The sequence below is a fragment of the Pogona vitticeps genome, chromosome 15 (genome assembly GCF_051106095.1).
Source record: "Pogona vitticeps strain Pit_001003342236 chromosome 15, PviZW2.1, whole genome shotgun sequence".
Lineage (NCBI taxonomy): Eukaryota > Metazoa > Chordata > Lepidosauria > Squamata > Agamidae > Pogona > Pogona vitticeps.
This window is the reverse complement of record NC_135797.1, coordinates 7,739,650-7,765,964: the sequence shown is the minus strand read 5'-3', so window position 1 is coordinate 7,765,964 and position 26,315 is coordinate 7,739,650. Positions and strand designations below refer to the sequence as shown.

The 26,315-nt window shown below is 48.5% G+C and overlaps 1 protein-coding gene and 1 long non-coding RNA gene across 4 annotated transcripts; one reads left to right on the top strand and one right to left on the bottom strand.

Annotated features, from left to right (window-relative positions):
- The first annotated feature begins 1,801 nt into the window (after positions 1-1,801).
- LOC140702825 (cation channel sperm-associated protein 1) lies at positions 1,802-21,463 on the top strand. 3 transcript variants are annotated; one of them, XM_078381973.1, is made up of 16 exons: positions 1,802-1,959; positions 3,254-3,300; positions 3,937-4,014; positions 4,286-4,534; positions 6,292-6,400; positions 11,245-11,472; positions 13,136-13,249; positions 14,228-14,387; positions 15,269-15,360; positions 16,420-16,563; positions 16,765-16,828; positions 17,396-17,468; positions 18,604-18,661; positions 19,126-19,213; positions 20,283-20,397; positions 21,131-21,463. In XM_078381973.1, exons 1-16 carry the CDS (start codon positions 1,839-1,841, stop codon positions 21,158-21,160), a joined length of 1,770 nt encoding a protein of 589 aa, XP_078238099.1. In that variant the 5' UTR covers positions 1,802-1,838; the 3' UTR covers positions 21,161-21,463. The 3 variants fall into 3 exon arrangements, with proteins under 3 accessions (XP_078238099.1, XP_078238101.1, XP_078238100.1); XM_078381975.1 differs by lacking the exons at positions 1,802-1,959; positions 3,254-3,300; positions 3,937-4,014; positions 4,286-4,534; positions 6,292-6,400 and adding an exon at positions 8,675-9,507; XM_078381974.1 differs by lacking the exons at positions 1,802-1,959; positions 3,254-3,300; positions 3,937-4,014; positions 4,286-4,534; positions 6,292-6,400 and adding an exon at positions 9,518-10,943.
- LOC144584841 (uncharacterized) lies at positions 11,336-26,204 on the bottom strand. Its single transcript, XR_013539317.1, has 3 exons — positions 25,994-26,204; positions 24,701-24,952; positions 11,336-11,618 (listed from the first exon to the last, which is right to left on the bottom strand). It is a non-coding gene; the product is annotated as an uncharacterized LOC144584841 (long non-coding RNA).
- Positions 26,205-26,315: the final 111 nt, after the last annotated feature.

Genomic DNA, 26,315 nt, shown 5'->3' with positions numbered 1-26,315 from the left:
GAGTCATATTTTGGGGGTTTAGAGGAGACAAGGAGAGGCTTAATTGCTGCTGTAATTTCATTAAAGGTATCCAAGGGGTTTGAAGTATCGGAAACAGAATCTCTTAAGGCGAGCATATTAGGAGAATCAAGTAGAAGTAGAACCTGGTTTTGAATTTTCTCATTCCATGGAAGCCTTCTTAGGCAGTAGGGTGGGGTGGGAACACGTTGTTTATTAGTTATTGGGTCGTGGCCTGGAGGTAAGCAAAGAGTCAAAGAAATTGGCATGTGGTCGCTTTCGGGTCTGCATAGGACTTTTAAAAGATCGAAAATAGGTCGAGAGGGGGAAAGAAAGAAGCATGAAATCTATCACACTGTTGCCCCTTGGACCGTGAAATGTAAACGAGGAGGCATCCAAGTCAGTGGTTGATCCATTACAAATAAATAAATGAAATTTAAAAATCAGGCTGAAAAGGGCTTTACCCGCAGGATTCACAACCAGATCAGGAGATACTCTATTAGGGAGAAATAGAAGATCTTCAGATGACAGGCCCAGAGAGTTTCCGATATTGGTGTTGTTTGGTCCCAATCTGGCATTCATATCGCCGGCAATCAGTATTCTAGTGTCCGGATATTTCTCATACAAAATTAACAGGGCTTGATTTAATTCCAGGAACATTGGCGATCCTAGACGAAGAGGATCCGAAGGAGGACAGTATATATTAAGCAGGAGAAATTTAAAAGAAGATGTGTGTGTTACACATGAAACCATGAGATTTGAACTGTTGGAGATATCTAAGACCTCGTATTTGTGGAATTTATTGTTTGAGATCAAAGTAGCCAGACCCCCCCTGGCACGTCCGTTAGCTGAAACTTTAGTAGCTGGGTTAGTGAGAGAGGTGTAGCCAGGGAGAGAAGGGAGTGTGGGTTTGATTGACCATGTCTCTTGGAAGAGGATGACATCAAAACTAGAGCAAAATTTGATGAAGTCAGAATCCAAAGGTTTTGAGGTCCATCCTGCTATATTCCAGGAGACGATAGAGATCACCTCTCGAGAGGCTTGAGAGGAAGAGAGAGTAAGTTTAGAAACAGGTGGTTCAATGTCAATAGTCAAAGATTTATTAAGAGTTTGTAGAGCCGGGGTGAGGGTTAAATTGGTCTTGATGTGAGAAGAGTCCGAAGTGGAGAGCTCATACGGGAAGCTAGTAAAGTCTGACAGATTAGGCTTGGTGCAGGAAACGGGGATGGTTAATATTTCTTCTAGGCTAGGGGGAAAAGTTGGGTTGTTAAGGAATGTGTTTAATACTTCCATAGGGGGTCATAAAGGGACCGATACTGTTGGAGGTAGGGTGGAGATAGATTCTGTTGGGGATAGGGGGGAAAGGACTGTTTCTGGGTTTAAGTTACACACCTGATCACACACACACACACACACATATATAAACTGCCTAAAATCATCTCTCTTCAACATCATCCCTCTTGTGCTTCCATGAGAAGGACTGGACTGGATAAATTATAGAGAGTCCCTTGCAGTTCTAAGGATGATGAAGGTGATTCCAGGTCTAATTCCTACTATCTATAATGTCTTCGCTTCACAGTATTTCAAGCAGTAATCTCTACCTTTTCCTCTCCGTGCAAATTCATTCCCCATTCCCGAGTTTACTACCACCCCAAAATAAAAATAAAAAAATACTGTGTGTACACTACAAGAGAGCCTCGGAACCAGTTAAAAACTACAGCTCCCAGAAGTCATTGCGCCACCCTCCCTCCCTCCCTCCCGCCCGAGAGGTCCTGCTTCCTGATTGGTCCGGGTGGACGGCTCGCGCCATCGCTGTCCGTGGCGGGGGAGAAGAAGGCAAGATGGCGGCGGAGGGGCACTCCGAGCCCCCCAAGGCGGGGGAGATGCCGTTGCCGGGATACGCGGCCTGGTCTCCCCATGAGCTGCAGGCCAAGCTGGCCGAGATCGGGGCGCCCACGCAAGGTGAGGGGGGGTGTCTGCGGGCCGAGGGGAGGCCTTGGGGCCCGGCCGAGGGGTGGGGGGCTTCTGAGGGGGCCGGGAAGGATCCCGAGGGGCCCCATCCGAGGCAGCCTGGCCAGTGGTGTGGGGATGATGGGAGTTGTAGTTGGCGAGTCCCAGGTTCTGTGGACACAGAGAGCGTGGAAGGGTTGGGTTCCACCCAAGGTGGGCCTCGGGAGCCCTTCGGGTGCTTTTGGGACTGGGGGAGTTCAGGGGGGGCTTTTGGGGGGGGTCTCTGGAGGTGGAGCCTGACGTTGGGGGGGGGGTTCGAGTCCACACACACCCCACATCTGTGCCCATCGGGAAGTCAAGGCGGCTCCCATCATCGAAACAACCTCCCCGGTGCTTTTAAAATACCATATTTTTTTTTAAAAAAAGAAAGAAAAGCATTTAAAACAGACCTCAAGATTAAAACCAGGGTTTAAAATTAGCATTGAAGCCTAGTGGGAGTTTATTATGTGTAGATGGGTGGTTGAGGTCCTCTGGTTATGGAGCCCGAGGTTGTGGGTTCGAGTCCTCCCCTCCTACCCCCCCCCCCCGGGTCTCCTGGAAGAGAAGAGCCGGCCTGGGGGTGGCCTTGGGCGGGGGAAACGGCTTCCGAGTCGGGTCTCCCTGGAAAACCCTGAAAAGGGTCGCCCTAAATCAGAGCTGACTTTGGCAGCACACGATAATCCCACAACAGCTACAGTGTATTGGGGCTCAATTGCTGCAGCCAAGTGCATGGAAGTGCATAGCATTCCTTACAGACAAGTGCACAGGCTTGGGAAGAACAGGGGAACCTCTGTGTTTCCTCCGTGCTCAGCATAGCTAGGATTTAGGCTACCAAAGGAGGAAGCCTTCTTCAGCAAACATGGAAATGCAGCAGGTTATTAAAGGTGAAGTGGAATGCTTAATCCTTCCTCAGCCAACCACAAATTTTGTAAGTCCCAGTCTAGTTTTGTTTTTCTGCTCACTTTTAGGAACATCTTAACATGGATGAGAGTCACTATGGTACCATACCATATTAAAGAAGGAATTTTTGCGTCCAGTTTCTAGTCCTCATTGAGACATGAAGGTCACTGGGTGGCCCTGGGCCAGTCACTGCCCCCCCCCAGACCAATCTACGTCACAGATTGTGATGTGGGTAAAGTGGGCAAGTGGGAGGAAAGCCATGTGTGCTACCTTAAATTCACTGGAGAAAAAGCAGAATATTGAAGAAATCAACAGATACAAGTGATATAGAGCAACTGATGAATGACATCTTTTTTTCCCCTTCCAGGTAGCCGTGAGGAGCTGGTGGAACGTTTGCAAACGTACACGCTTCAGGTGAGCCTTTATGTCTGATGCTTGTAGAAGGTGATGTGTTCTGTTGCCAGGTGTGCATGTGTGTGAACTCTGATCTTGGCCACCTACTTGAGGATTAAGGTGTGTGTGAAGCTGTCTGGGGATCAGCCTCACATGGGGGTAGGTATTGTGAGCCTGATGTTGCTCAACGGGTCCATCTCCACAAGACCAGGGGAACTTCAGGAGTAAAGACGACATCTGGGTTATGAAAGACAGGCTGTCTGGAGGGCTGCAGGTCTCTGTTCAACAGAAAGTGCCTTTTGGGTGGTGAAATCCATGCAGGAGGGTTTAATGAATTGCTGGCCTCTTGTGCATCTCCACGCATTATTGTTGATTTGTAGTCTGAGATACCATTCATTTTGTCCCCATCCACACAAGTGGCACCAAATGTTAAAAGTTTAACTATGGAAGGTTTGAAGTCTATGAGCAGTGAGTCGGCCGTTATAAACAGTAAGAGCCCCGTTCTACGTCCACCATGCACAGGCTCTCCTTTAACCGTTTCCTTCGTAGACCCACCAGAAGGTCAAGGTCTTCTGCTCCCCTCTGCTTCAAATAATTAAGAGTGCACCCTTCTGTTTGAACAAGCGTATAATTCTGAGTTAATTTTTTGTTTTCTAGACGGGGATAGTGCTGAACAGACCTGCTCTGTGGGGAGATGATGGAGACAAGCCCGCCCCACCTCCGATGCCAGGACAGGTGAGTCACTTGTCCGCTAAGACCACCTTGGCTGCATTCATAAGATGAGAGGGCTTTGGGGACAGCAATAGTTCAGTGGTAGAACCTACGCGGGCTTGCAAAATCGTCCCAGTCCATTTCCTGGTGGACGTGAACCAGCTGCATTGGTGTTCTGCTTAGATTGCAGTTTGTAGCTCAACGCCCCTATCTTTCTTTTTGGGGATTTCAGTCTCACGGCACAGTGTGTCTCCGACCCTCTTTTCAGCGTTTGCCACCTCTCTGTTTCTCACAGCTCCCTGGAATGCCTCTGCCCCCACCCCCGATGGGCATGCCCCCGATGCAGCCACCTCCACCCCCGCCTCCCCCTGGCATGGGCCTCAACTTCCCGATGGGCGTAGGACCCCCTCCGCCACCACCCGGCATGGGCCCGCCCCTCCGTGTACAGTCGGTGGATCCTTCCGCGTTGCCCGAGGAAGAGCGGTTGAAGCTGGCCCAGCAGCAGGCCACCATGTTGATCCAGCAGGAGGAACGAGTCAAGCAGGTAATTATGATGTATAGATTTCCTCTTTTTGCTGGAGGGAAGGAGAGCGAAGAGGGGTCTGGTGACCGTGGAAATGAACAAGACCAGGTCCAGCCTTGCTGAAGCATTTAAGCCGGGACTAGACTTGCTGTGGTCCCTCAGTTGCCTCTTGAACTGGGCCAGGGGTTGTGATCGATGGTCTGTAAGGTCGCTGAAACATTGCGTGAAGTCCCAGCGCCATGTGGTGTAAGGGTTCCAAAAGTGTGCTTTGGAGGGAAGTGTTTCCCGACACCTCTGGATGGCACCGGGTCAGGGGAGGCCGTTGTGGTTGCCTTTGCTCTCTCGTGGCTTTAAAATGTTGCCCTGCCCTTCGGCTTCTCGGACAGCGGTGAATCATGCCGACCCTGCCGGCTGAGCTCCTTCCCATATTGCTGATGCTGATGCTGTTGGTTTTTTGCTGGTCTCTCTGCAGGTTTGTTGTCGTGGCTGTTGTTGCCGCCTGCCTAGTGTCTGTTGATCACAAGGCTTTTTCCTGGCTAGTCTCCGTTGGTCTTCCTGCAGCCAAACTGTATGGCCCTTTCAGAGTACAGTGGTGCCCCACATAGCGACGGTAATCCGTTCTGGAAAAATCGTCGCTATCTGGATTTGTCGCTATGCGGAACTGAAAAGCCCATAGGAATGCATTAAGCCCCGTTTAATGCATTCCTATGGGCTTAAAAGTCACAGTTATGCGAAAATCCTCCATACGACCGCCATTTTGGCTGCCCGGTAAGCGAGGAAAGGGCGCGAAAACTGTGGGCGGCCATTTTGGAACCGCCGATCAGCTGTTTTTAAAACATCGCTATGAGAAAATCGGTAAGTAAAACAGCTTGCCGATCATCGCAAAGCGATTTTTTGCCATTAAAAAGATCGCAATGCGATCGCTTTTGCGATCACAAAAAACAAATCGCTATGCGGATTCTTCGTTAAACGGGGTGCTCGTTAAGCGAGGCACCACTGTAATCGTTCCTTTGGAGTATAGTTTTAAAAGGCAAATCCCCTGAGGCAGGCAGAAGCCGATCAACCCCTGGCCCCGGGAGCTGGTGTGAGAATGGCCTGGATTAGATCAAGGAGCCAAACAGGTAGTTGAAGAGAGAGAGAGCGAGAGAGAGGCCAAGCTTTATTTATTTCAGAACCTGGCAGGAGGCTTGGTGTGTATATGTCACAAGTTTGACTCAGTGGTCGAATTGAATGTGGCATGGAAGACCCGGGGCTGAATCTCAGCGGTCGGAAGCCTGTTTGGCACGTGGGAGATTCCCCAGCATTTCAGATGGGGCTAGGAAGGAGATCTGGACGCTTGGCAGTCAGAAATTTATAGCCTGATGCCTTTTTAGATTTTGGACTCTGGCTCCCCCTCAACGCCAGTGGGGCAGGCTGAGTGGGGCTTTTGTTGCCGAAAAGATCTGGAAGAGGTCCCAGGTTGCTTCTCCTCCTTTTAGCCAGGATTGAACTCCGTAGACTCCTGGACTAACTCTGCATGAGGCCTTCGGATTGGCTTCTTAATCAGAATCACGAGGACTGGGATCTTTAGCTTTCGGGAGAGGATCATAACTGAAAGCAGAGTGCATGTTTTACCTTCAGAAAAGTCTTCCGGTGTGATCCTTTGAGGAAGGGCAGGGAGTCACCCTGGCTAGGGAGAGGCAGCCCGGCCGTTCCGTAAGAAGGATTTCACTCCCTCTAAGAATGCTTCCTGCCTCTTTGTACTGGGCTCAGTCTGGCTTCTTCTCCCACCTCCTCAGGCTGCTGCTCTAATGGAACAAGAGCGTCAGCAAGATATGTCCAAGCTGACCCCTCCTGTAGCCAGAGCTTCCCCGGATGTGGGGTCAAGACCTCCAGGGTTGCCAAGAGGTAAGTTCCCTGGGTTGAGAAAAGGAAGCAGTCAGTTGTGATGGGGAGTGCTCGTTAATTCACGGAAGACAAGTAGCATCCGAACGTGCTACAGACGTCTTCTGTCTGTGTAGTGGATTAAATGTCAGCGATGGGTTCCCTTTTGAACAAAGAGCATATTTCGGGGAAGGCGATCCCAGACTCGGCCCTCTCTTCTATTTTTTAGAAAATAAACTTCCCTGGAGGAAGAGGTTACCCACTGTATTCCATCTTTTTTTTTCAATGCAAACTAGATACAAGAGATGCAGTGGCTGATTTTTAAATCTTTTTGTCCCTTTCAGTCCAAAGAGGTCCCGGAGTATCGTACCGTGTAATCTGTAGAAATCCACTCCTGCCTGTGAGCTTACAGTCTTTAAAAGAAACCCCCCCCCCTTTTTTTTAAAGACATGGTGGACTTCTATTCCTGTTAAACCCTAGGTGGTACGGCCAGGGGGTGCTAAACTCCAGAATGCCTGTGGAGGACCTAAAGTTGAAAACTAACGCAGATGGGAAGGGAGAAGCTCACAGATGGATCAGTGGTTTTTTTTATCAGGGTTAATGGAATGACCCTTTCCCCCAGCTTCTCAAGCGTTGCAACCTCAGAACCTCTCGTTTGGGGGATTGTTGAACGGAAGGGGCCTTCAGCCTTGGAGGCTGTTTGCCAAAATAGGGCAGGAATCTGAGGGAATCAGAAAAGCAAAGTTTCTTGTCACTCAAAGTGTGATCCCTCGAACTCTGTACCAAGGGAAGTCAAAAAGCCTCTTTGGCTTTTGAGAAGCAGTGGAGAATTTTTCCCATTGTGGGACTGTCAGCATAGTTTCACTTACAGTGGACCCTCTACTTAAGGAATTAATCCATATTGGAATGGTGGCTGCAAGTCGAAAAGTCTGTAAGTCGAATCTCCATTGACCTACAATGCACTGAAAACCAATTAATCCCATAACCAGTGGTTTTTATTCTATTTTTATTCCATTTTGGTTTTTTTCTGGTCTGTAAGTCGATTCTCAGGCTGCAAGTCGGATCTAAATTTTGCAGCCAGAGAAGTCTGTAACTCAAAAAGTCTGTAAGTCGAGCCGTCTGTAAGTCGAGGGTCCACTGTATAGGCAAAATTGAGCTTTAAAAGCCACCTGTTCCCCCCCCCCCGGCCTGGCATTGTTGTTGTTTAGTCATTAAGTCATGTCCAAGTCTTCGTGACCCCATGGACCAGAGCACGCCAGGCCCTCCTGTCTTCCACTGCCTCCCGCAGTTGGGTCAAAGTCATGTTGGCCGTTTCGATGATCCTGTCCAACCATCTCATCATCCTCTGTCATCCCCTTCTCCTCCTTAAAACTCCCAGGTTGGGGGCGGTGAGAAAACCTGACAACAGTGGCCAGCTCGAGGACGGAGTGTCTTGCTTGTTTGTTCTGGAAAAACTGTTTTTTCCCCTCCTTTTTCTAGGGAATCCCTCTGTGGGTTCATTTAACAGTATCCCGGGTCCAAGGCCCCGTGGCCCCCCTCCTCCGCCTGGAGAAGACAGTCGAGAGGTGGGTGTTTATCATGGGGGTGTGTGTGCAAGAGAGTGGCTGGAAGAGAGACATGATCTAATGAAGGAAGGACTTGCGATGGGGGAGGAAAGGCCTTCACTGGATTCTACACCTGGTTTAGGCCAGTTCCAACAACTTGACAGGGCGATGCTGCTGCAAAGACCCTCTTGGAGGCTGTTTGGGTTTCGGAGAGATTCCGTTGGTGTTTTACGGAGAATCGATTGGGTGGGATGAGAAAAAAAGATATTTGGATCGATCAGCATGACGGGGTCTTATAGTGTAGAGTTTATTAATTGATCTAGCTTGTATAGCGCCTCCGTAGCGCACGTTTACCATGGAGCATTCGATCCGAGAAAACACAGTGTATGCTGTAGTTTTGGAAGAGGTGGCCATGATCTGATAAAACAGAATCCCGGAGCACAATAATTTTGCACGGATTAGATTTGCACATCTAATATGGATGGGTTTGCTTCCCCCCCCCCCTCCTTGGAACTGGCCAGCGTATTTCTCATTACACCTTGGCGTACTTGGTGAGAGCTGAAATGAGACCTGTTTTGTTATTTTCAGGTGGATGATTCTGGGGTGGGCCCCAAAATCCCTCAAGCCCTGGAGAAGATCCTTCAGCTCAAGGTGGCGTGTGTCGCTCTCCATCTTGCCGTTGCACCCTCACTTCCCTCCTGGCTAATCTCGGAGGCTGCCCAATGGGCCTTGAGGATTTCTGGAGACTTTCCCGGGTGATGCTCAAAGGAAGCATTATAGATCACCCGTTATTAGAGGAGGCCCGCTTTTAGGGGCACACGGAGTGTGACTGTCACAATGGGAAATTTTCTCACCTGCCCCCTGATTTGCCGTTTAAGCTTCCGTGATTTGCCTTCAGGGCACGAGATTCTGTCCACGTCGGGTCCCTCAAATGCCACATTCAGCAGAAAACGACATTTCTCCAGCCTCAAACGCAAGGCCCTCCATGACTGGTTGCCCACACTTCTGATTGAGCGGGGATTCGAACCGAGATCTCCTGCGTTCCCATCGCACTGTCTCACCCCACCCCCTATGCCACGCTGCCGCCTTCTGATGACGTCACAAAGGGGAGGCCAACCCTTCTGTCTTTGGAAGGCTGGCAACGTTCCGTGCTCCAAGAGAGCCCCAGGCTTCGCGTTCTCCCCTGTGAGGAGGCAGGAAAGCGCTGGGAAGCGCTGGGCAGGCGGTATAGAGGGGGGGGGGGACGCTACCCAAGTCTTTAAGGGCGGTGAGCAGAAGGCTCCATCCACTCTGCCACCATGAATTATCTCACCGTCCCGACAATGCCTTCACTGCCTCAGATGGAAAAAATCCTGACCAAAGAGGATCAGGCCCCCACTGGGGCTCCCGGGACCTCCGCGACGCCCGTCGGCCAGGTGTCGGTGGTCTCTCTGTCCCTCCCACCCACTCAAGAACCGTCCACCCTCATGGCGGCCACCTCCATGATCTCCCACCCCACCAGCAGGTCCAGAGATTTGAGGAAACACAGCAAGACCCATAAGAGCAGAAGAGGGAGCAAGGGGACGTATTCCACGCACCAGACGAAAGGTAGGATCGGGACCTCGCCCGCTTCGGGGGTCCCGTCAAGATCACTCCTCCAGGGCCCGGTTTTCCAGAGGGGAAAGGCCGCTGGAAACCAGGTTTTCCCCCCAAAATCACTGAATCATAGAAAAGTGAAGTTGGAAGGGGGGCCTACAAGGCCATCCAGTCCAACCCCCTGCTCAAGGCAGGAACATAGTCCAAGCAGATCTGCCAGGGGGTGATCCAGGTTTTTCTTGAAGGCCTCCAGGGCTGGAGCGCTCCCCAGCTCCCGAAGTCATGGGCTTCGTTGTTGTACAGCTCTAACAGTTAGGAGGTTTTTCCTGATCTACCGAAATCTGGCTTCCTTTAACTGGAGCCCGTTGTTGCCTGTCCTGCACTCTGGGGTGATCGAAATAGATGTCTTGGCCACTTTTGTGGGGCCGCTCTCATGGGACAGAGCCCACGTCACCCTATCCATCCCATAAGGAATTCATTAATCTTTAGGATCCTATTACAGTGGTGCCTCTTTAGACAGTTACCCCCGCATGACAGTTTTTTCGCTAGACATTGGCTTTTTGCGATCACTGTAGCGATTCACAAAACAGTGATTCCTATGGGGGAATTTCGCTGGACAATGTTTGGTCCCTGCTTCGCAAACCGATTTTCGCTGGACGACGATTTTGACAGCTCCCTCCCCCGCTCGCAAAACGGGTGTTTTCGGGACCTGAGCTTCGCAAGACAGCGATTTAAACAGCTGATCGGCGGTTCGCAAGGAGGCTTTCCTATGGCCGATCTTTACTAGACAATGACGATTCTTCCCCATTGGAACGCATTAAACAGGTTTCAATGCATTCCAATGGGGAAATGCTTTTCGCTAGACGATGATTTCGCTAAACAGCGATTTTAGTGGAACGGATTATTATCGTCTAGCAAGGCACCACTTTTTTTTAATTTTTTATTTATTTAACTATAACAAAAACAAATCATATACATAAAACATATACACTTACAACACAATAACAGTGTTCCCCACCACCATATACGGGACCTCTTGCCATATTCTTTTTTTTCTTCTTCTCATTCTTCTTCTTCTATTGTCTTCCTCTCCAGAACTGCTTAGATTCTTGATTTGGAGCTGAGCAGCCGGTCAATGATTAAAATGATTAAAGAATTGATAACTAATCTAATAACAGCAGCTAGATTGATTATTGCTGGACAGTGGAAATTAAAGACTGAATTACAAATTGAAGAATGGTATAAAGAAATATGGAATATAGCATTAAGTGATAAATTAACTTGTAATTTAAAGATGAAGAAAGGAGAGTTGAAAAAGAACAATTTTTATGTAATATGGGGCAAATTTTTGGAATATGTGTTAATAAGGGGAAAAGCGAGGCACCACTTTTGTAGTTTTTCCTTGCAACGGGCTCATGTGGCTTCCCTTCTGGAAGGAGCCCAAGTCGGTGAGTTGTGATCCTGGTCTTGGAGGTCTCCCACCTCGGTTGCGGCATGCAGCAGGACCAAGCCCTGGGCGTTATCACCCATCCTGGATCAGAGAAAGGTCCCTTCCTGTTGGAGCGTGGGCCGGAGAACAGCTCATGCGCTGAACAAGGGGCCAGATTGGGAGACTCTGGGGGGGGCAGAGTGCCTCGCAGAAGGGGAGCGGATCCCGAGCAAACCTCCCGTGGCCGGAGACCTGCAGAATAGTGTGAAGGAAACAATGGCTTCCAGGCCCTTCCTAAAATATCTCCGTTGCTCTCGCAGGCGGGGGCAAAGGCCAGCACCACCACAAGCGGAAGCACCGACGCATGACTTTACGGGAGCTGGTGAGCCGCGCTTGGCGAAAGACCGTCCCGTACCTTGTCGCCTTGCGGAGTATCATCTACAACCTCACGCAGTCCATGTTCTTTGACATCTTCATCGGCACGGTGGTGGCCATCAATACCATCTTGCTGGTCGCTCAGACGTTTGCGGTGGTGGAGATTCGGGGAGGTAAGCCAGTCATCAGCGTCGCCATCGATCGTCCGGGGAGGGACAGGTTCCCCGATCCGCATTTATTTCTTTATTTACACCCCGCTTTTCTCCTGAGAGGGACCCGAGGCATTGACGTCCGACAACGAAAAGGCAATCTTTCAAAGCTAAAACCAGGAAGGGGGACAAATATTTCAAAGGACGTTAATGAGTATTGTATCAAAAACAGTAAATGAAATCCATATTAAGAAGAACTTTTGAAAAGCAGCAGAGCACAACAAACCCCCTTCATTCTGATTCTCGATTTCCCTTCTTCCATTTCCACACATGGTGCTGTGTTTCCCCCCCTCTAATAAACCTTTCTTGGCGTGGTTTGGAATAGAAAAGATCTCTTTGGCTATTCGGTGCCCCTTGCTTGCTGGTATAGAAACCTAGCATGGACCTTTTTGGTGTCGCTTGTTGTTGTTTTCACCCGTGTTTATAGCGTCTGGCGTGAGTTTCTGTATCTGTTTTTTAAAATTGGTTTTGTCATTTTGAAAACAAGATATCGAAAGGCTGTTTTTGTTGTTGGGCCGTCAAGTCACCTCCGGCTTCCGGCAAGCCTGTGAATCGCAGGTTTCCGGATCTCTTCCCCCCCCCTCAGCTTTTGAACCCTTTTCGGCCACTCTAAAAAGGAGCGGAGGGTTTTTTGGGGGGTAAGAAATATCTCTTTAGCTGCATGGGTGCCTCGGCCAGTCTCTCCTGCAGAGGGGACCCCCACCAGAGGACCCCTGGATCCAGAGGAGGAGGACCCCCCCCCAGTCGAGAGACCCCACGTCCGGGCCCGGCATAGCTGGCCAAGCAAAAGAAGGAGGAAGGATCTGGTCCCTGGAAGGATTTGTTCCCTTCTGCGCTTGCGCCGTTGCTGGTCTGAAAGATGCTCGTGAACTCACTCTCTACGTTGTCACCGACTGTCCTTTTTAACCGTCCTTTTTCGGTGCACCCACAGTCTTTGTCTCCCTGAAGGGACGTTGAAATGCCCTCTGACTCCGAACATTTTGGTGGGTGTCCCAGAAGAGAGAACTCGGGGGCTTTTCTCGTGGGCTGCCCACCTCGGTCTCCTCGTGGGCTGTCAAGTCACCTCCAACTCATGGCGACCCCATGGAGGAGCCGTCTCCAAAATGCCCCCCTCCTCCACTGCCCAGCTCTTGCAAATTCAAGCCTGTGGCTTCCTGGAGGGAGTCGGTCCACCTCGTATTGGGGTCTCCCTAAAACCTAGCCAGGTAGAATCGCATTTTTTCCCCACAGGGGCCAAGCCTTGCTGGGGACTCGAGGAGGAGGCGTCGTCATGCAAGAAAGGAACTTTTCCAAGCCGTCCTTAAGTCTCGGCTTCATTTGCGGCTTTTCTCTGGGCTTTCGTGAAGGCTGAGCCTCCTTCGCATCACGCAGAACGAAAGCCTGCAGATTTTTAACAGTTGCAAGAGGGCAGGAAATGGTGGACTTCTTAATTTGCTATGATCCTGTGTCTACAGCAGTGGAGAGAGAGAAGGGAGGTCCGTGCGGGTTTTGTAAAAAATCCATTTGTCGCCACAGGTCCTTGACTCAGGCAGCAAAATATCTTGGACTGCCGTGGCTTTCCTCGTAGAGAAAGACGGCGTCTCCTTCTCTCCTTGTTAACGGTTCTCTTCTTCTTCTGACTTTCTAGAGTGGTTCTTCTCAGCTATGGATCCTGTCTTCCTTTCCGTCTACGTGGTGGAAGCGATCCTCAAGATAGTGGCCTTAGGCGTGGACTATTTCCGTGACCCGTGGAACGATACCGGTGGGTCTCGGGTGGCCGGAGGTCGGAGGGTGGATTTCTGAACAGGGGTCGTTCAATCTCAGATGGCATGGAAACACTGGGAGTGGACCTTTACAAGTAGACCCCAACCAAATAAATAAATAAAAAAATAGAAATCAGGTCTCAAAGTGAAAAATCAATTTGATTTGGTTTCCCTTGAATGCCTAAACTGTTGTACTGCATGTGGAATTCCATGTAATTCCCAAAGTTGGTTCTGGTGACAGGGCAGGGGGAAATCAAGAGGCTACTGTGAAATCAGTGTTTTGGTGTTTTCTTGCTTGTTTTCAGAAGCAAAATGCTCTAACACAATTTGTCTTGTGCAGAAAGGCAGTTCCTTAGGGTTTCTGTAAGGGGAACTGTCCCTTTAAATTACAGGCTTTCTGCTTCCACTTTGGACAACTAAGAGCCACTAGTTTTGCAAAATACCTGCTCTTCGCTTGTTAATTTGAACCAATTCGGCTGTCTGCTTCGTGGGCTTTCCTTTTTTGGTTTGGGGATGGTCATGATGTGCTCTTCGGCTTCATAGCCTCATGGCTTGTACCTAACCATTAGCTTCTACAACCAGCACATCTTTGAATTAGGATTGCACTCTATATCAAGGGAGAACAAATGGTATAAATAAGCCCTTATACCAAAATTTAAAACCTACGTATGTGTCCAAGGAAAGAGACAGGATTCCCTTTGACTCATACAGTTCGTGGTTGGGATGTATTAAAACCTTTTTTCTTTTTTTTGCTTGGAAAAGCCATTTGTTTGTTTGCGTTAGGTGATAAGAGATATTTTTTTCTGAACTGAGGAATTATGCTCCAATGCACTCTGCCCATGCTCAGGAGAGGTTTCCTGCTTCTGTCAGCTTAACCGTGAGCAAGGCTAGTAGCTGCACTGTCTAATCTCACAGGCTGCGAGCGTTCACTTGTGTTTTTTTTTTCCTCCTCCTCCTCCTCCTTTCCTCCCGGCCAGATTTCTTCATCATAATCATGACGGTGCTGGATTTTCTGCTGCCGTTGTTCATCTCCTCCAGGCAAGGGAATCGGGGCAACACTGTGACCCTTTTCCGTGTCCTCAAAATCTGCAAAGGGATCCGCGCCATCCGCGCCATCCGCTTCCTACTCACGCTCCGGTCAGCGCCTAGTCTGTAGATCCACCAGTGCTTTAATGAGTTGAAAGAAATGTGTCCGGGACATCCTTTGATGGAGGAACTGTCTAGCATTATATGCGATCACGGTTTCTAGTGCCATGACATTCTGCTTCCTGTGATAGACCTAGAGCCTCTGGAATTATTATTATTATTATTATTATTATTATTATTATTATTATTATTATTATTATTATTATTATTATTATTATTATTATTATTATTATTATTATTATTATTATCATTATCATTATCATTATCATTATTATTATTATTATTATCATTATCATTATCATTATCATTATCATCATCATCATCATCATCATCATCATCATCATCAGTCACTACTACTACTACTACTACTAGCCATGTTAGTTTTAGGCATCTAAAGGATGTACTGTACTGTACATAGCATGGTCTCTGGCGCCTTCTAGTGGCCAGTTCTGGTAACTTCACCATTAGAAATATATTTCGGGGGGGGGGGGATTTTTTGCATCATATTTAAAATATTCTCCAACCATGGGCAAGCAAAGCAGCAGAGACCAATGAGGCGGGTAAGGGGATCCGACTGTAGTGATTTCCAAACGCTGGCCTCCGACACCCTTCCCAGCCTTGTCCATATGACTGCCAAGCCCTCTTTATCATGGGATGGTTTCCCCTGAAGTTTGGAAAGTTCCTTTTTTTGGAGGGGGGGGACTACCTTTCCCAATCCCTGCTGGCTAGTGGACTGTCAGGGCTATCCTACGAATCGTTTGTTTCCCTGAATTTCTGGACAAATTGCCCTCCTTGCTTGGCCAGAAAGATAAGGTAGACCTTCTCCTACCCCTCAACTAACCATCTGCCGGTTCGTTTGTTCGCCTCTGCAGGGTGATGGAAAACGTTCAAGAAGTCACGAGTACGTTTATGCTGTCGTGCCAGTCCATTGGGGCCATCATCATCGTCATGTTTACTTTACTCTGTATCCTTCCCAGGAGGAGTGGATGGGTGGTCAGGAGGGAGAGAGAAGCATCAAAACATGATGAACAAAAAGGAATGAAATACAGTGGTGCCTCGCTAGACGATGATAATCCGTTCCACTAAAATCGCTGTTTAGCAAAATCATCGTCTAGCGAAGAGCACTTCTCCATTGGAATGCATTGAAACCTGTTTAATACCTTACAATGGGGAAGAATCGTTGTCTAGCGAAGATCAGCCATAGGAAAGCCGCTTTGCGAACTGCCGATCAGCTGTTTAAATCGCTGTCTTGCGAAGCTTAGGTCCCGAAAACACCGGTTCTGCGAGCGCGGAGGGAGCTGTCAAAATCGTCGTCTAGCGAAAATCGGTTTGCGAAGCAGGGACCAAACATTGTCCAGCGAAATTCCCCCACAGGAGTCACTGTTTTGCGAATTACTATAGCGATTGCAAAAAGTCAATGTCTAGTGAAAAAACTGTCATGTGGGGTAACTGTCTAGCGAGGCGCCACTGTATATGGTGAATCTTATTGAAGACAGCCTAGGATGGGGTGCCTCTGTCTTTTGGGGGGGGGCTGCGTCAGTGTAGCGCTACTTATTAAATCCAAGGAATTTCAACCTTCTTTCTTTTTCATACTGCAATTTTAAGAGAAGAAAAGAAAAAGCCCAAATCCGGCTTCGCTTTTCGACCCAAAACAAAAGATCATTTTGTTCCCAGTGACCCCCATTCTCCCAGGTAATGTTCCCAAGCAGAAGGCATTTTTGAGACAAAACCGCGGGGGACGTAACGATGGACCTCAAAACTTTTCGACAAGGAAAACACGGATGTGTCCCTGTATAAGGGGTGGATCCCTCGGTTACTCTCCCTTTCAATAAGCTGGAAAACCTTCCCTTTCGCTGCCTGTCCTACCTCGTAGGGTTATTGTGCTGTTCAAGCAGGAGAGGAGGAGAACCGTGGTTCCCCCCCCCCTTGGGAACATTGGAGGGGGAAAAGGCAGGTGAGGAGGAGGTGGGAAAAAAACCCCACCAATCTTTTTATTCCTTAACGCTCCCCGTCCGCCCCTCAGTCATGTCCTCAGTCGTGATGCGCGACATGTTCTGTGACGCCGACCCGGCACATTTCGGAGATATTTTCAAGACCATCTTCACCCTGTTCCAGTTATTCACGCTGGACGACTGGTCCCTGATTTACCTGACCTGCTACGATGCAGGTGGGAGAAGCCGAGAGGCTGCCGGCGTTTCTCGGTTCGAGAAGTCCTTTGGCGTCAGGACAAGGGCCCAGATCCCAAACCCGTGTCGGGCCGCTTTCTTGGTGCCTTGCCGTGGGCTGGTGGGCCACACCGTGGCTTGTTTCAAAGGCCACGGCGGCGTGGATGGTCCTGCCCTCACCGTGTTCCTTTTCTCGCTTCCAGGGGCCTGGTACGTCATCATCTTCCTCATCGTCTACATCCTCGTGCAGTACTTTCTGCTTCTCAAGTAAGCGCATGACAGGATTCTCCCCATAGGCTAAAGATGTCTGTGTGTGTGTCTCTGTGTGTGTGTATTTGGTAGTCCAAAACCCCCAGTTGGCTTCCCTCTGCGTCAGACGACGGCTCCCAGCTTATGTCAACCTTTGCCTCAGGCCCATGGGTGTTGTAGTCCAAAAGATCTGGGGTGGGCTGGGGGCTGCCCCCTCGGGGACATCCAAGCGATGTGACTTCCCCCAAAGTGTGTGTGTGGGGGAAATAACTTGGAACGATCACGCTCACAATCCACTAGCCAGCACTGGATGGGATCCGGAGTCCAGAAAATTCTCTCCCCCCGCCCCACCCGTGGGCTGTCCAGAGACGTCCGAGGATCGAGAAAAGACTCTTGATGAAATGGCAAGAGAACATTCATTTACGTCTTGCCTATCGCGGCTTCCCGCTAAGGAGAGTCTACCAAAGCTGCCTACATTGCCTTCTCCCCCACCCACCCCAACAGACTGTCCGGGGAAGTGACATCCAAAACATCTGGAGGGCCAAAAATCCACATCTGCCAGCTGTGTCCCTTTCTCTCTTGCAGCCTGGTGATTGCAGTCCTGGTCGATAATTTCCAGGTGGCGCTGCTTAAGCGCCAAGAACTCCAGAAGCAGAAGGTTAGTGGGACTGTGTGACCCCCCCCCTTGCAACCAAAATGTGCATGTCTCCCCAGGGTTGTTCCTGCGGTGCTGCGTGTATAGAGTTAACGTCGTGGGTGGGTAGGCTGATCAACGGGGGGGGGGGGTAATTAATCCTCATTGATTCAATGCATGGGCTGTATTTATGGGGGTTGTCTAACAGCAATGCCTAAACAAATCTCGGTTGCAATTCAATACAGTAGGACTCCTCTATCCATGGGATCGGTAGCCGTGGCTTCACTCATCCGCAATTTGGCAATATTAAAAATAATTTTTAAAAAACCCCAAACCTAGAAATATGTATTTTCATGATGCATTTACAGAGCTCATCACTAGAGGGAGCCAGAGAACATGCTATGTATTCAGCATCATCTCTGGCTGCCTCTACTGGCTAGTTCTGGTAATAAAAGTCAAAATCCTTTTTTTCTGGATTTTTTATTTTAGCTTGCTAAAAATCCTCTGTCCGTCCCCTTCTCCTCTTGCCTTCGCATTTCCCCAACATCAGGGTCTACAAGATGGGTTTGCTATCTTTTGCTGCCGTCTAGTGGAATAAAAAATAATTGGAGCCTTTTTAAATTTCCAAAACGTCAACTTTTTAACACTTGGGAAGTCGTTGTGCTTTGCCACCCGAAGGGCACAGAAACACCGGCCGTGGTAATCAGAGGATTGCCACAACCATCATCTTCAAGAGCAGGGGTGGGATAGTGAGATGGCTTAGCCTTTTCTCTTCGTAGCTTTTCTTTAGCTCTTTCGGTTGGGCTCAAAAACGTCAGAAAATATCAAAAACCAAATCAAAGTAAAAACCTAGAAGTCCAGATCCCCACTTCTAACAGGGATTTTTCAACTGGGTACCTAATTTTGGAGTTAGGTGCAAACGGTTGGTCTTGGAGGTCTCCGGGATCAAAAGGGCACATTTTTTAAAAAAATTCTGACCGTATATTTTTTCTCCCCCTTCCGGCTGTCATGGGGTCAGACCAGGGAAGGGGTTAGGGTCGGGCTACCTGCGCTCCGCAGGCCAGGCTTCGCCGTCATCCGTTTTAAGATCAGATGAGAAGGGCAGGTGACCAAGTTGCTGACTTATGTGTTTGTGGTTTCTCTCCCCCGAAATCGACAGAAGCTGATCCAGCCGGAGAACAGCACAACCGAGGACGGTCCTTCTATCAAGCCAGCAGGTGACCCTGCCATGGGGTTTATCTCGGGGCGGGGATATTCGATGCTCAATGGATTGCCTTTGCGGCACGTAATGAGCAAATTCTCAAAGACGCCCTGTAATTGAGAAAAGCAAGACAGCTGGTCTGCGGACCCAGAGCGACTTTCTCCTACGATTGCCTAAAAGACCCTGAAATTTTGGGGCACGGGGCTTGGAGATCAGAATTTTCCAGGAGAAAAATTAGAATTTCTCCAAAAAAAATTTCTGATGGCAAGCTGGCAAAGGTCAGATCAGACATGCAAGGAATTTCGTTTTTTGGATTTTTTTAAAACAACATTCCCCATCGGAAGGACAGGTCCTCTCGACAGCTCAGACAAATCGATTCTTGAAATCAAGGATGCGGGAAAAGGAAGTGAACCCACAACGCTTGTTGTTGTTGTTGTTTTAAACCTGCTTGCTGGTCTGTTTGTGTCCTCCCCATCACAGAGAAGGGGAAAAAGAGAGAGGAACGCGAGGAAGAATTCTTTAGGCGGATGGTCATGGAAAAATACGGGAACCTCGAGTTGGCCGAGAGGTGAGCGGGATCCGTGCCGGCCCAACCAACAGCAAGGATTGGTTGCAAAGAAAAGCTTCCTTGTGTGTGTGTGTGTGTCTGTGTGTGTGTGTGTGTGTGAGAGAGAGAGAGAGAAAGAAAGAGAGAATATTTAGTTATCAGGGAATTGCGACAATTCAGATGTCATCATCCTCCTAGAACGGCAGAGCCGGAAGGGACCCTCTGGATTATCAAGGAGGCCCAGCGGGGGGAATCGAACTCCCAACCTCAAAACCACGGAGCTCTAGGCGCTTGATTCCAGCCGGTGATGAGGGGCTGATGGGCCTCGGAGTCCGACACCATAATAAATTCTAGGAGAACGCATATTGCATTCTTCTGGGGCTTAAGCCTGGCCGTGGACAGCTCACAACAAGGAAAACGAGCCACACAATGCAATTCGCATCCAAATCAAACATAATAAAAAAACAAGGATTGTCAGAGCCAACAATACAGAAGCACCACATTTAAAAACCCTCCTTATCTCACCATCCGAGGCCTGCGATTTGAGAGTATTTGAAATACAAATTTAAAAAACTACACCCACCAAAACCTAGTGGAGGAAGTTTCTCTCCCAGCCCTAGATAAGATTAGTTTTCTATGTCAAGTAGAACATATTGAACATCCCATAAGTTCTTGTTTTCTTTCCCTTTTATTGAGTAAGCACAAGCAAGAGAATATACGGATGTCTGTCCAACGACCTGTTTTTAAAAACCAATAAAAAGCTTATGATCCTAAACTTTAAAAAAAACCCTAAGAATGGATGTATGAATATATCAATGTTCTAATATAACTTTTTTAAAAATTTAAGTTCTATCAAACTTGAGTTATTAGAAGGCTAGAACAAAGGATGTGAACCACCCGGAATAGTGCTATATGCACCAATGGGGTGGTATATATATAAACTGAATGAATGAATGGAGGGAGGGAGGGAGGGAGGGAGGGATTGGGGAGGCTCTGATGTCCTCCAGGGAAAGTGGAGAAGAATCTTAGCAAACAGGAGCTAGAAAGCCAGGGATTTTCCTTAAAACCTCTCACCGTTTCCTTGGTTCAGGGAATGGCAGCTTCTCTACAAGTACTTCCAGCTGATGACCGCAATCGAGACCCATCAGCAGCAGTTCCATTCTCAGTCGTCCACCACGGACAAGATCCTGGATACTTTCTTTGAGGTGAGGGGCCCTCTTGAGGTCATGAAGATGTTCCCCCCCAGGCCCGCTTCTGGGGGATATGGTCTGGATAACTGCCTTTTTCCTTCAAACGTCCTGCGGGTCATCTTATACCCTTCGCCCGTCAGGATCTCTGGAGAGGAGGAGAAATAGGTAGAACGAGGGATGAAGTCTCAGCCTGCATGTCTATGATGGGAGTTGTAGTCCACACAGGCTGGGGAGGATGGGACTTCATCCAGCAAGCTTGCAGTTGCAAAAGGCTGAGTCTTGTAGGCCTCGATTCCTTCCGGCAAAGCGACCGGTTGCTGAGTGGGTGAACTACTGATGATTTGAAAAAGGGAACGGGCCCTCGGTTGTTTCTGCAATTTAATTCAGGGAAAAACCCCAGAATCTAGTGATAGAATCCATGCATGCTGTGTGTCAGCAGCTGTTATGGAGACCCAAGAATGGCCGTCTGCAGCAAAGGTCAACGGTGGAGGAGTAGGAAGGGTGTAAAGCCTCAGAATAGCAACCTCCGTGTCAACCAAGCAGTTGCTTAGCAAGAGGGAGGAAATCCTCAGATATAGCTGGCTGTTAATCTCTTGAGAAACTTTCTTGTTGCTTTTTACATTCATTACCGCGCTAGATGAAGGATACAGAGGGCAGTCGTCCAAAATCATTTGCAGCCACTGGATTAAAAAAAATGAAATAAATCACTTTGTTCCGTGTTTATCCCCCCCCCGCCTCCTCTTTTCAGACAGCTCAACTGGATTACCTCCCGAAGTAATGGACAGAAAGACATTTCCGTGCTGCTGGCAAGAGGCAATTTCTGCCTGCTCTTCGTGGTTTACTATTTTCATTCATTGCTTCCTTTTGGGGAATAGTATTGGTATCTATTTAGGGTATATGTTAAATGTTTTGTGTATGAAATAGATTTTTCAATAAGGTCCAACACAGCCATCTGCTTTAGGGATTTCCCCCCCCTATTCAATTAAATTAATTGAAATAAGGCAAAACGGTCCAGAGCATAAGAGGACATACATGTAAAGTAAAGGCATTTGTTGGTTAATAAATGAGGTCTTGGCGCAAAGGACGTAGAGTCTTCTCTGGCTTGCATGGAGCAGTTCCGTCAGTGTTCTTTGGCCCCTATACTCCGAGGCAGAATGGAGTCCGGTCCCGTCCTACATAGGGCAGGGAATAGGTGTCTATCCCGCCCCCCCAGCGCCCCACAGTCTTAGCTAGCTCCAGGGGCGTCCATTTGGGGCAGCCACCCGCCAGAGGGTCACGCTGGCCTTGTCCGCATCTCTGGGTTGCCCCCCCGGCACACGCGCTTTGGGTGGGAGGCCGTTCCGTCGCTTGCCCCTTTCGGGTCTGGGCCGGGCCAGCCTGGGTCGCTCTCCTCCGCTGACTTAGGAGGGCGAGCGGGGATGGTGAGCAGTCGTTGGCCCCACCCCTCTGGGGTTAGGGGCCACCGGTGGTTTGGGGGTCCCCCTTTCCTGGGTATTGGGTTGGGGGTCCCGCTCTCTTGGGTGGCGGGTTGGGGGTCCCCCCCTCTTGGGTGGTGGGTTGGGGGTCCCCCTCTCTGGGGTGGTGGGTTGGGGGTTCTCTTCTCTTGGGTGGTGGGTTGGGGGTCCCCCTCTCTGGGCCGCCAGAGGTCCCCCCTTGCTTCGCTTTTGGTGGAGGGGATTCCCTCGTTCCCCCAGGATGCAAAAAAACCGAGGGCTCGGGTCACAAAGGGGCAAGTGCCCCCCCCCCGGCCGATGCTTTAACAAAATTGTATATATTGACAGGATTTGCCCCCAAACCCTTGACGAGTCTAAACGCTTGCAGCATCTTCATAGAGGAAGGGCAGAGCAGAAACCGCTCCAGATGTTCACAGATGTTGGAACGGCCCCTCCTCACGTTCTCTAGTAGGCCTTGCGTGTCTTCCAGTGGATTCTGCCCTCGGGCGACTCTTTCCTGGGTTTTCCAGGCAGGCCGAGGCGCACGTGCAGCTAAAGAGATATTTCCTACCCCCAAAAAAACCCTCCAGTCCTTTTTAGAGTGGCCGAAAAGGGTTCAAAAGCTGACGGGGGGGGGGGGAAGAGATCCGGAAACATGCGATTCACAGGCTTGCTGGAAGCCGGAGGTGACTTGACGGCCCAACAACAAAAACAGCCTTCAATACGTTGTTCCCAAAATGACAAAACCAATTTTAAAGAAAGATACAGAAACTCACACCAGACACTATAAACACGGGTGAAAACAACAATAAGCGACACCGAAAAGGTCCATGCTAGGTTTCTATACCAGCAAGCGAGGGGCACCGAATAGCCAAAGAGATCTTTTCTGTTCCAAACAACGCCACGAAAGGTTTATACATTGTGGGAAAAGACTGTTTTAAACCAATGTCTTAACAGAAGCAGGGGGTCAAAGAAGCAGACGGGCAGAGTCAAGAAAGGAAGGACCCAGAAGGCTTCCCTTAGGGTTCGAGTTACTCTCTGCTCATCCCTCCCCTCCTTATCTCGGCTGCTGAACCCACCTGCCCCAGGAGTGGACAAATGGCCCGGTTCCCCCCTTTCTTCCTTCCTCCCTGCCTGTCCTCCCAAGTCTCCTCCCACCCTGGTCCAAAACAAAGGGCAGAACAGGACCCATCATTCCCTTGATGGCCCATTTCTTGTCTGGTGGTAAGAAAACCCCATCCACAGAATAAAAAGACCTCTTTGGCAGAGGTGGTGGTGAAGGCTTCTGGGAGTTGTAGTCCAAGAACATCTGGAGGCCCAAGGTTGGGGACCACTGCCCCAAACAAAAGGACAACTGACTTACAATGGGTCCAAAGAAACCACACCATACTCAGCAACAGAGACCTTAAATGAAAAACCAAGCTCCTTCAGAGAGTTTGGTGGACCTCGGGTGGAAAAATACTTATTAAGGGTCGAGTCTACAGATTACAGAACTGATATGAGATCTGCAGGAATAGAGGAGTCCAATTAGCAAGACAGACAGACCTCTCACGCTGTAATTTAACAGAATATTTGGCCCAGAACCACGAGAATGCCCTTAAAACATTTCCCTAAGGTGGCCCTCCAGCCTGGTCTGGCTGTCTGAAATGAATATCCAGGTTTCTCCTGCAGGGTGGAGAGAATCTGGTCCAGCGTGGATCTGATTTAAATCAAAGTACTTTCAATCCTTATTTAAACTTTACGTCAGTTTTTTTAAATGATTTACATTTTACCCTGTTTCCCTGAAAATAAGACCTAACCTGAAAATAAGCCCTAGTAGGATTTTTCGGGATGCTCGTCATATAAGCTGTACCCCAAAAATAAGCCCCAGTTGAGTGAAACCCTGTCTTCCATCCGTGTGCAGCCACCAGAAGAAGAGGATTGTATTTGAATAAACGTAGATTGTACATGGGAAAAAAATAAAGCATCCCCTGAAAATAAGCCCCAATGCGTTTTTGGAGCAAAAATTAATATAAGATCCTGGCTTATTTTCGGGGAAAGAGGGCAAAAATCAATTTTCAGAAAGAACCTGATCAAAATAAGGGAGTTTTGTGGGCTCATACATATTACCTCTCTTTATGCTGTCCTTCCCTCCCAGCGGTTAGCAGCATGAAGTATAGCAAACAGTTCCAGCAGAGAAATCAACAACACATCTTCCGACGAAAGGACAGCAAGGCAGATACTTTCTTTGCAATGTGGAATGTCTTAATTAAATTTTTTTATTTATTTATTTTATTTATAACAATAAATACACGGCAGAATCCACAGAGAAATTCATATCGAAAGGGAACAGCCTGAAATTCTGGTCATTGTAAACTCAAAATGGCATGATACTCCGTAAACCATAAGATTTACCGCAGAAAGCTTTGCACCTCAATCCAGATGTTGCTACATGAACTCTTGCGCTCATGTTACAAAATGGCTGGATCTTACACGTTGATTTTGAAAGGTCAATAATCATAAAAAGAAAGAAAGACATGCAAAACAACATACTTCACTTTAGCTTGGAAATGGCAGAGAAAAATTATAATTTTCAGCACACAAACTTCCCTAACCTTGCAGTACCGTTCGAAGTCAATGAATACAGAAGCCAAACGTTCAAAAGCCACAGCATCCTCCAACCTCAGTTTAAGCTTTGGTTTCTTCCTGGGATGACTAACGGTATCCTGAATGATTCGCCTCGTGCACAATTAAGCGACGGTACTTCCCACACATACTAGACTCGATTCCAAAGATGCAGTATTTGACTTTCTTAGCTGTCCGCATCCCTTCAGACAAAAGGGCCCTTTAGAATATTTAACGTTTTTGCTCTAAGATGAATAAAGAATGTCCATCTCGGTTCTTACCTTCCCTCCAAGGTTTCCCTCCGGACCAAAACATGGATCGCCATCCGAGCCATCACAGGAAATGTCTCCAAAATTTTCCCCCCAAGTTTCGAGCCGCCATCCTGGAAGGGGGGCTGCCGGGGAGACCCGGGGGTGGGGGCTACTTGGTGAGCCTCAGCAGTGCACGTGGGCCGGATCCAGGCCCTGTCGGGTCAGGACCACCTCGTCCTGCAGGCGAGCCGGTTGAGCAAGCCAGCAATGGGCTGAGCAGGCCTGGTGAGAAAAAGGGACATTTTATGAGGAGGATGAGATGGATGATGGGGTGGGGGGGTGAGAAGGAGAGAGAAAACCCTCCCCAGCCCGTTAAGACTCTGGCTATGGAGAAGGGCTATGGAAGAGGCCACCCGGTACGGCTCACACTTCCACAGAACAACAGCCTTCTGCTGTGTTTCCTCAACAGCCTATATTTGTTTTTTAAATTGTGGGACACAGCCGGTCGGAAAGCCCCTGGGGGGGGAGGGTGTGCCCCCATTGCCCCCTTTCCATAGGACCACCTAGAGTGGCCCATTGGTCCAGATAGGCGGGGTACAAATCAAATAAATAAATAAATAAATAAATAAAATAAATAAATAAATAAAAATATGGGCAACTCTGACCAAGCTGTTGGTGGTTTTCAAAGGAGTCGCCTTGTTAAGTTTGTGTGAGCCTGCTGGCAAAGTGAAAAGGCGAAAAGAAAGGGGGGGGGGGAGGAAAGGACAAAAAATATATATATACTGTGGCACTTGAACACGTTGGTTGCCATGCCAGTTTTGATGGGCAAAAGTCCATTTCTTCAAACACCAAACCAAATATGGCTGGTGTGTATAATAATAATAATAATAATAATAATAATAATAATAATAATAATAATAATAATAATAATAATAATAATAATAATAATAATAATCGTAATCGTAATAGTAATAGTAATCGTAATAGTAATAGTAATAGTAATTTTACTACACCTATATAATATATATTATATTGTATATAATTTAATATATATAAGAATAATTATAATAATTTTACTACACCTGACATCAAGGGAAGGAGGGAAAATGAAAAGAGGAAAACACACACACACACACACATATATAAACTGCCTAAAATCATCTCTCCTCAACATCATCCCTCTTGTGCTTCCATGAGAAGGACTGGACTGGATAAATTATAGAGAGTCCCTTGCAGTTCTAAGGATGATGAAGGTGATTCCAGGTCTAATTCCTACTATCTATAATGTCTTCGCTTCACAGTATTTCAAGCAGTAATCTCTACCTTTTCCTCTCCGTGCAAATCCATTCCCCATTCCCGAGTTTACTACCACCCCAAAATAAAAAATAAAAAAATACTGTGTGTACACTACAAGAGAGCCTCGGAACCAGTTAAAAACTACAGCTCCCAGAAATCATTGCGCCACCCTGCCTCCCTCCCTCTCTCCCGCCCGCCCGCGCGGTCCTGCTTCCTGATTGGTCCGGGTGGACGGCTCGCGCCATCGCTTCCCCTTTGCGACGATTGGTCCCCTGCCCAGAGCGCCCTTCCGGCTTGTTGGGCGTCGCGCGCCTGTGTCGTTGCACGGCCGCGATTGGTCGAGAGCCGG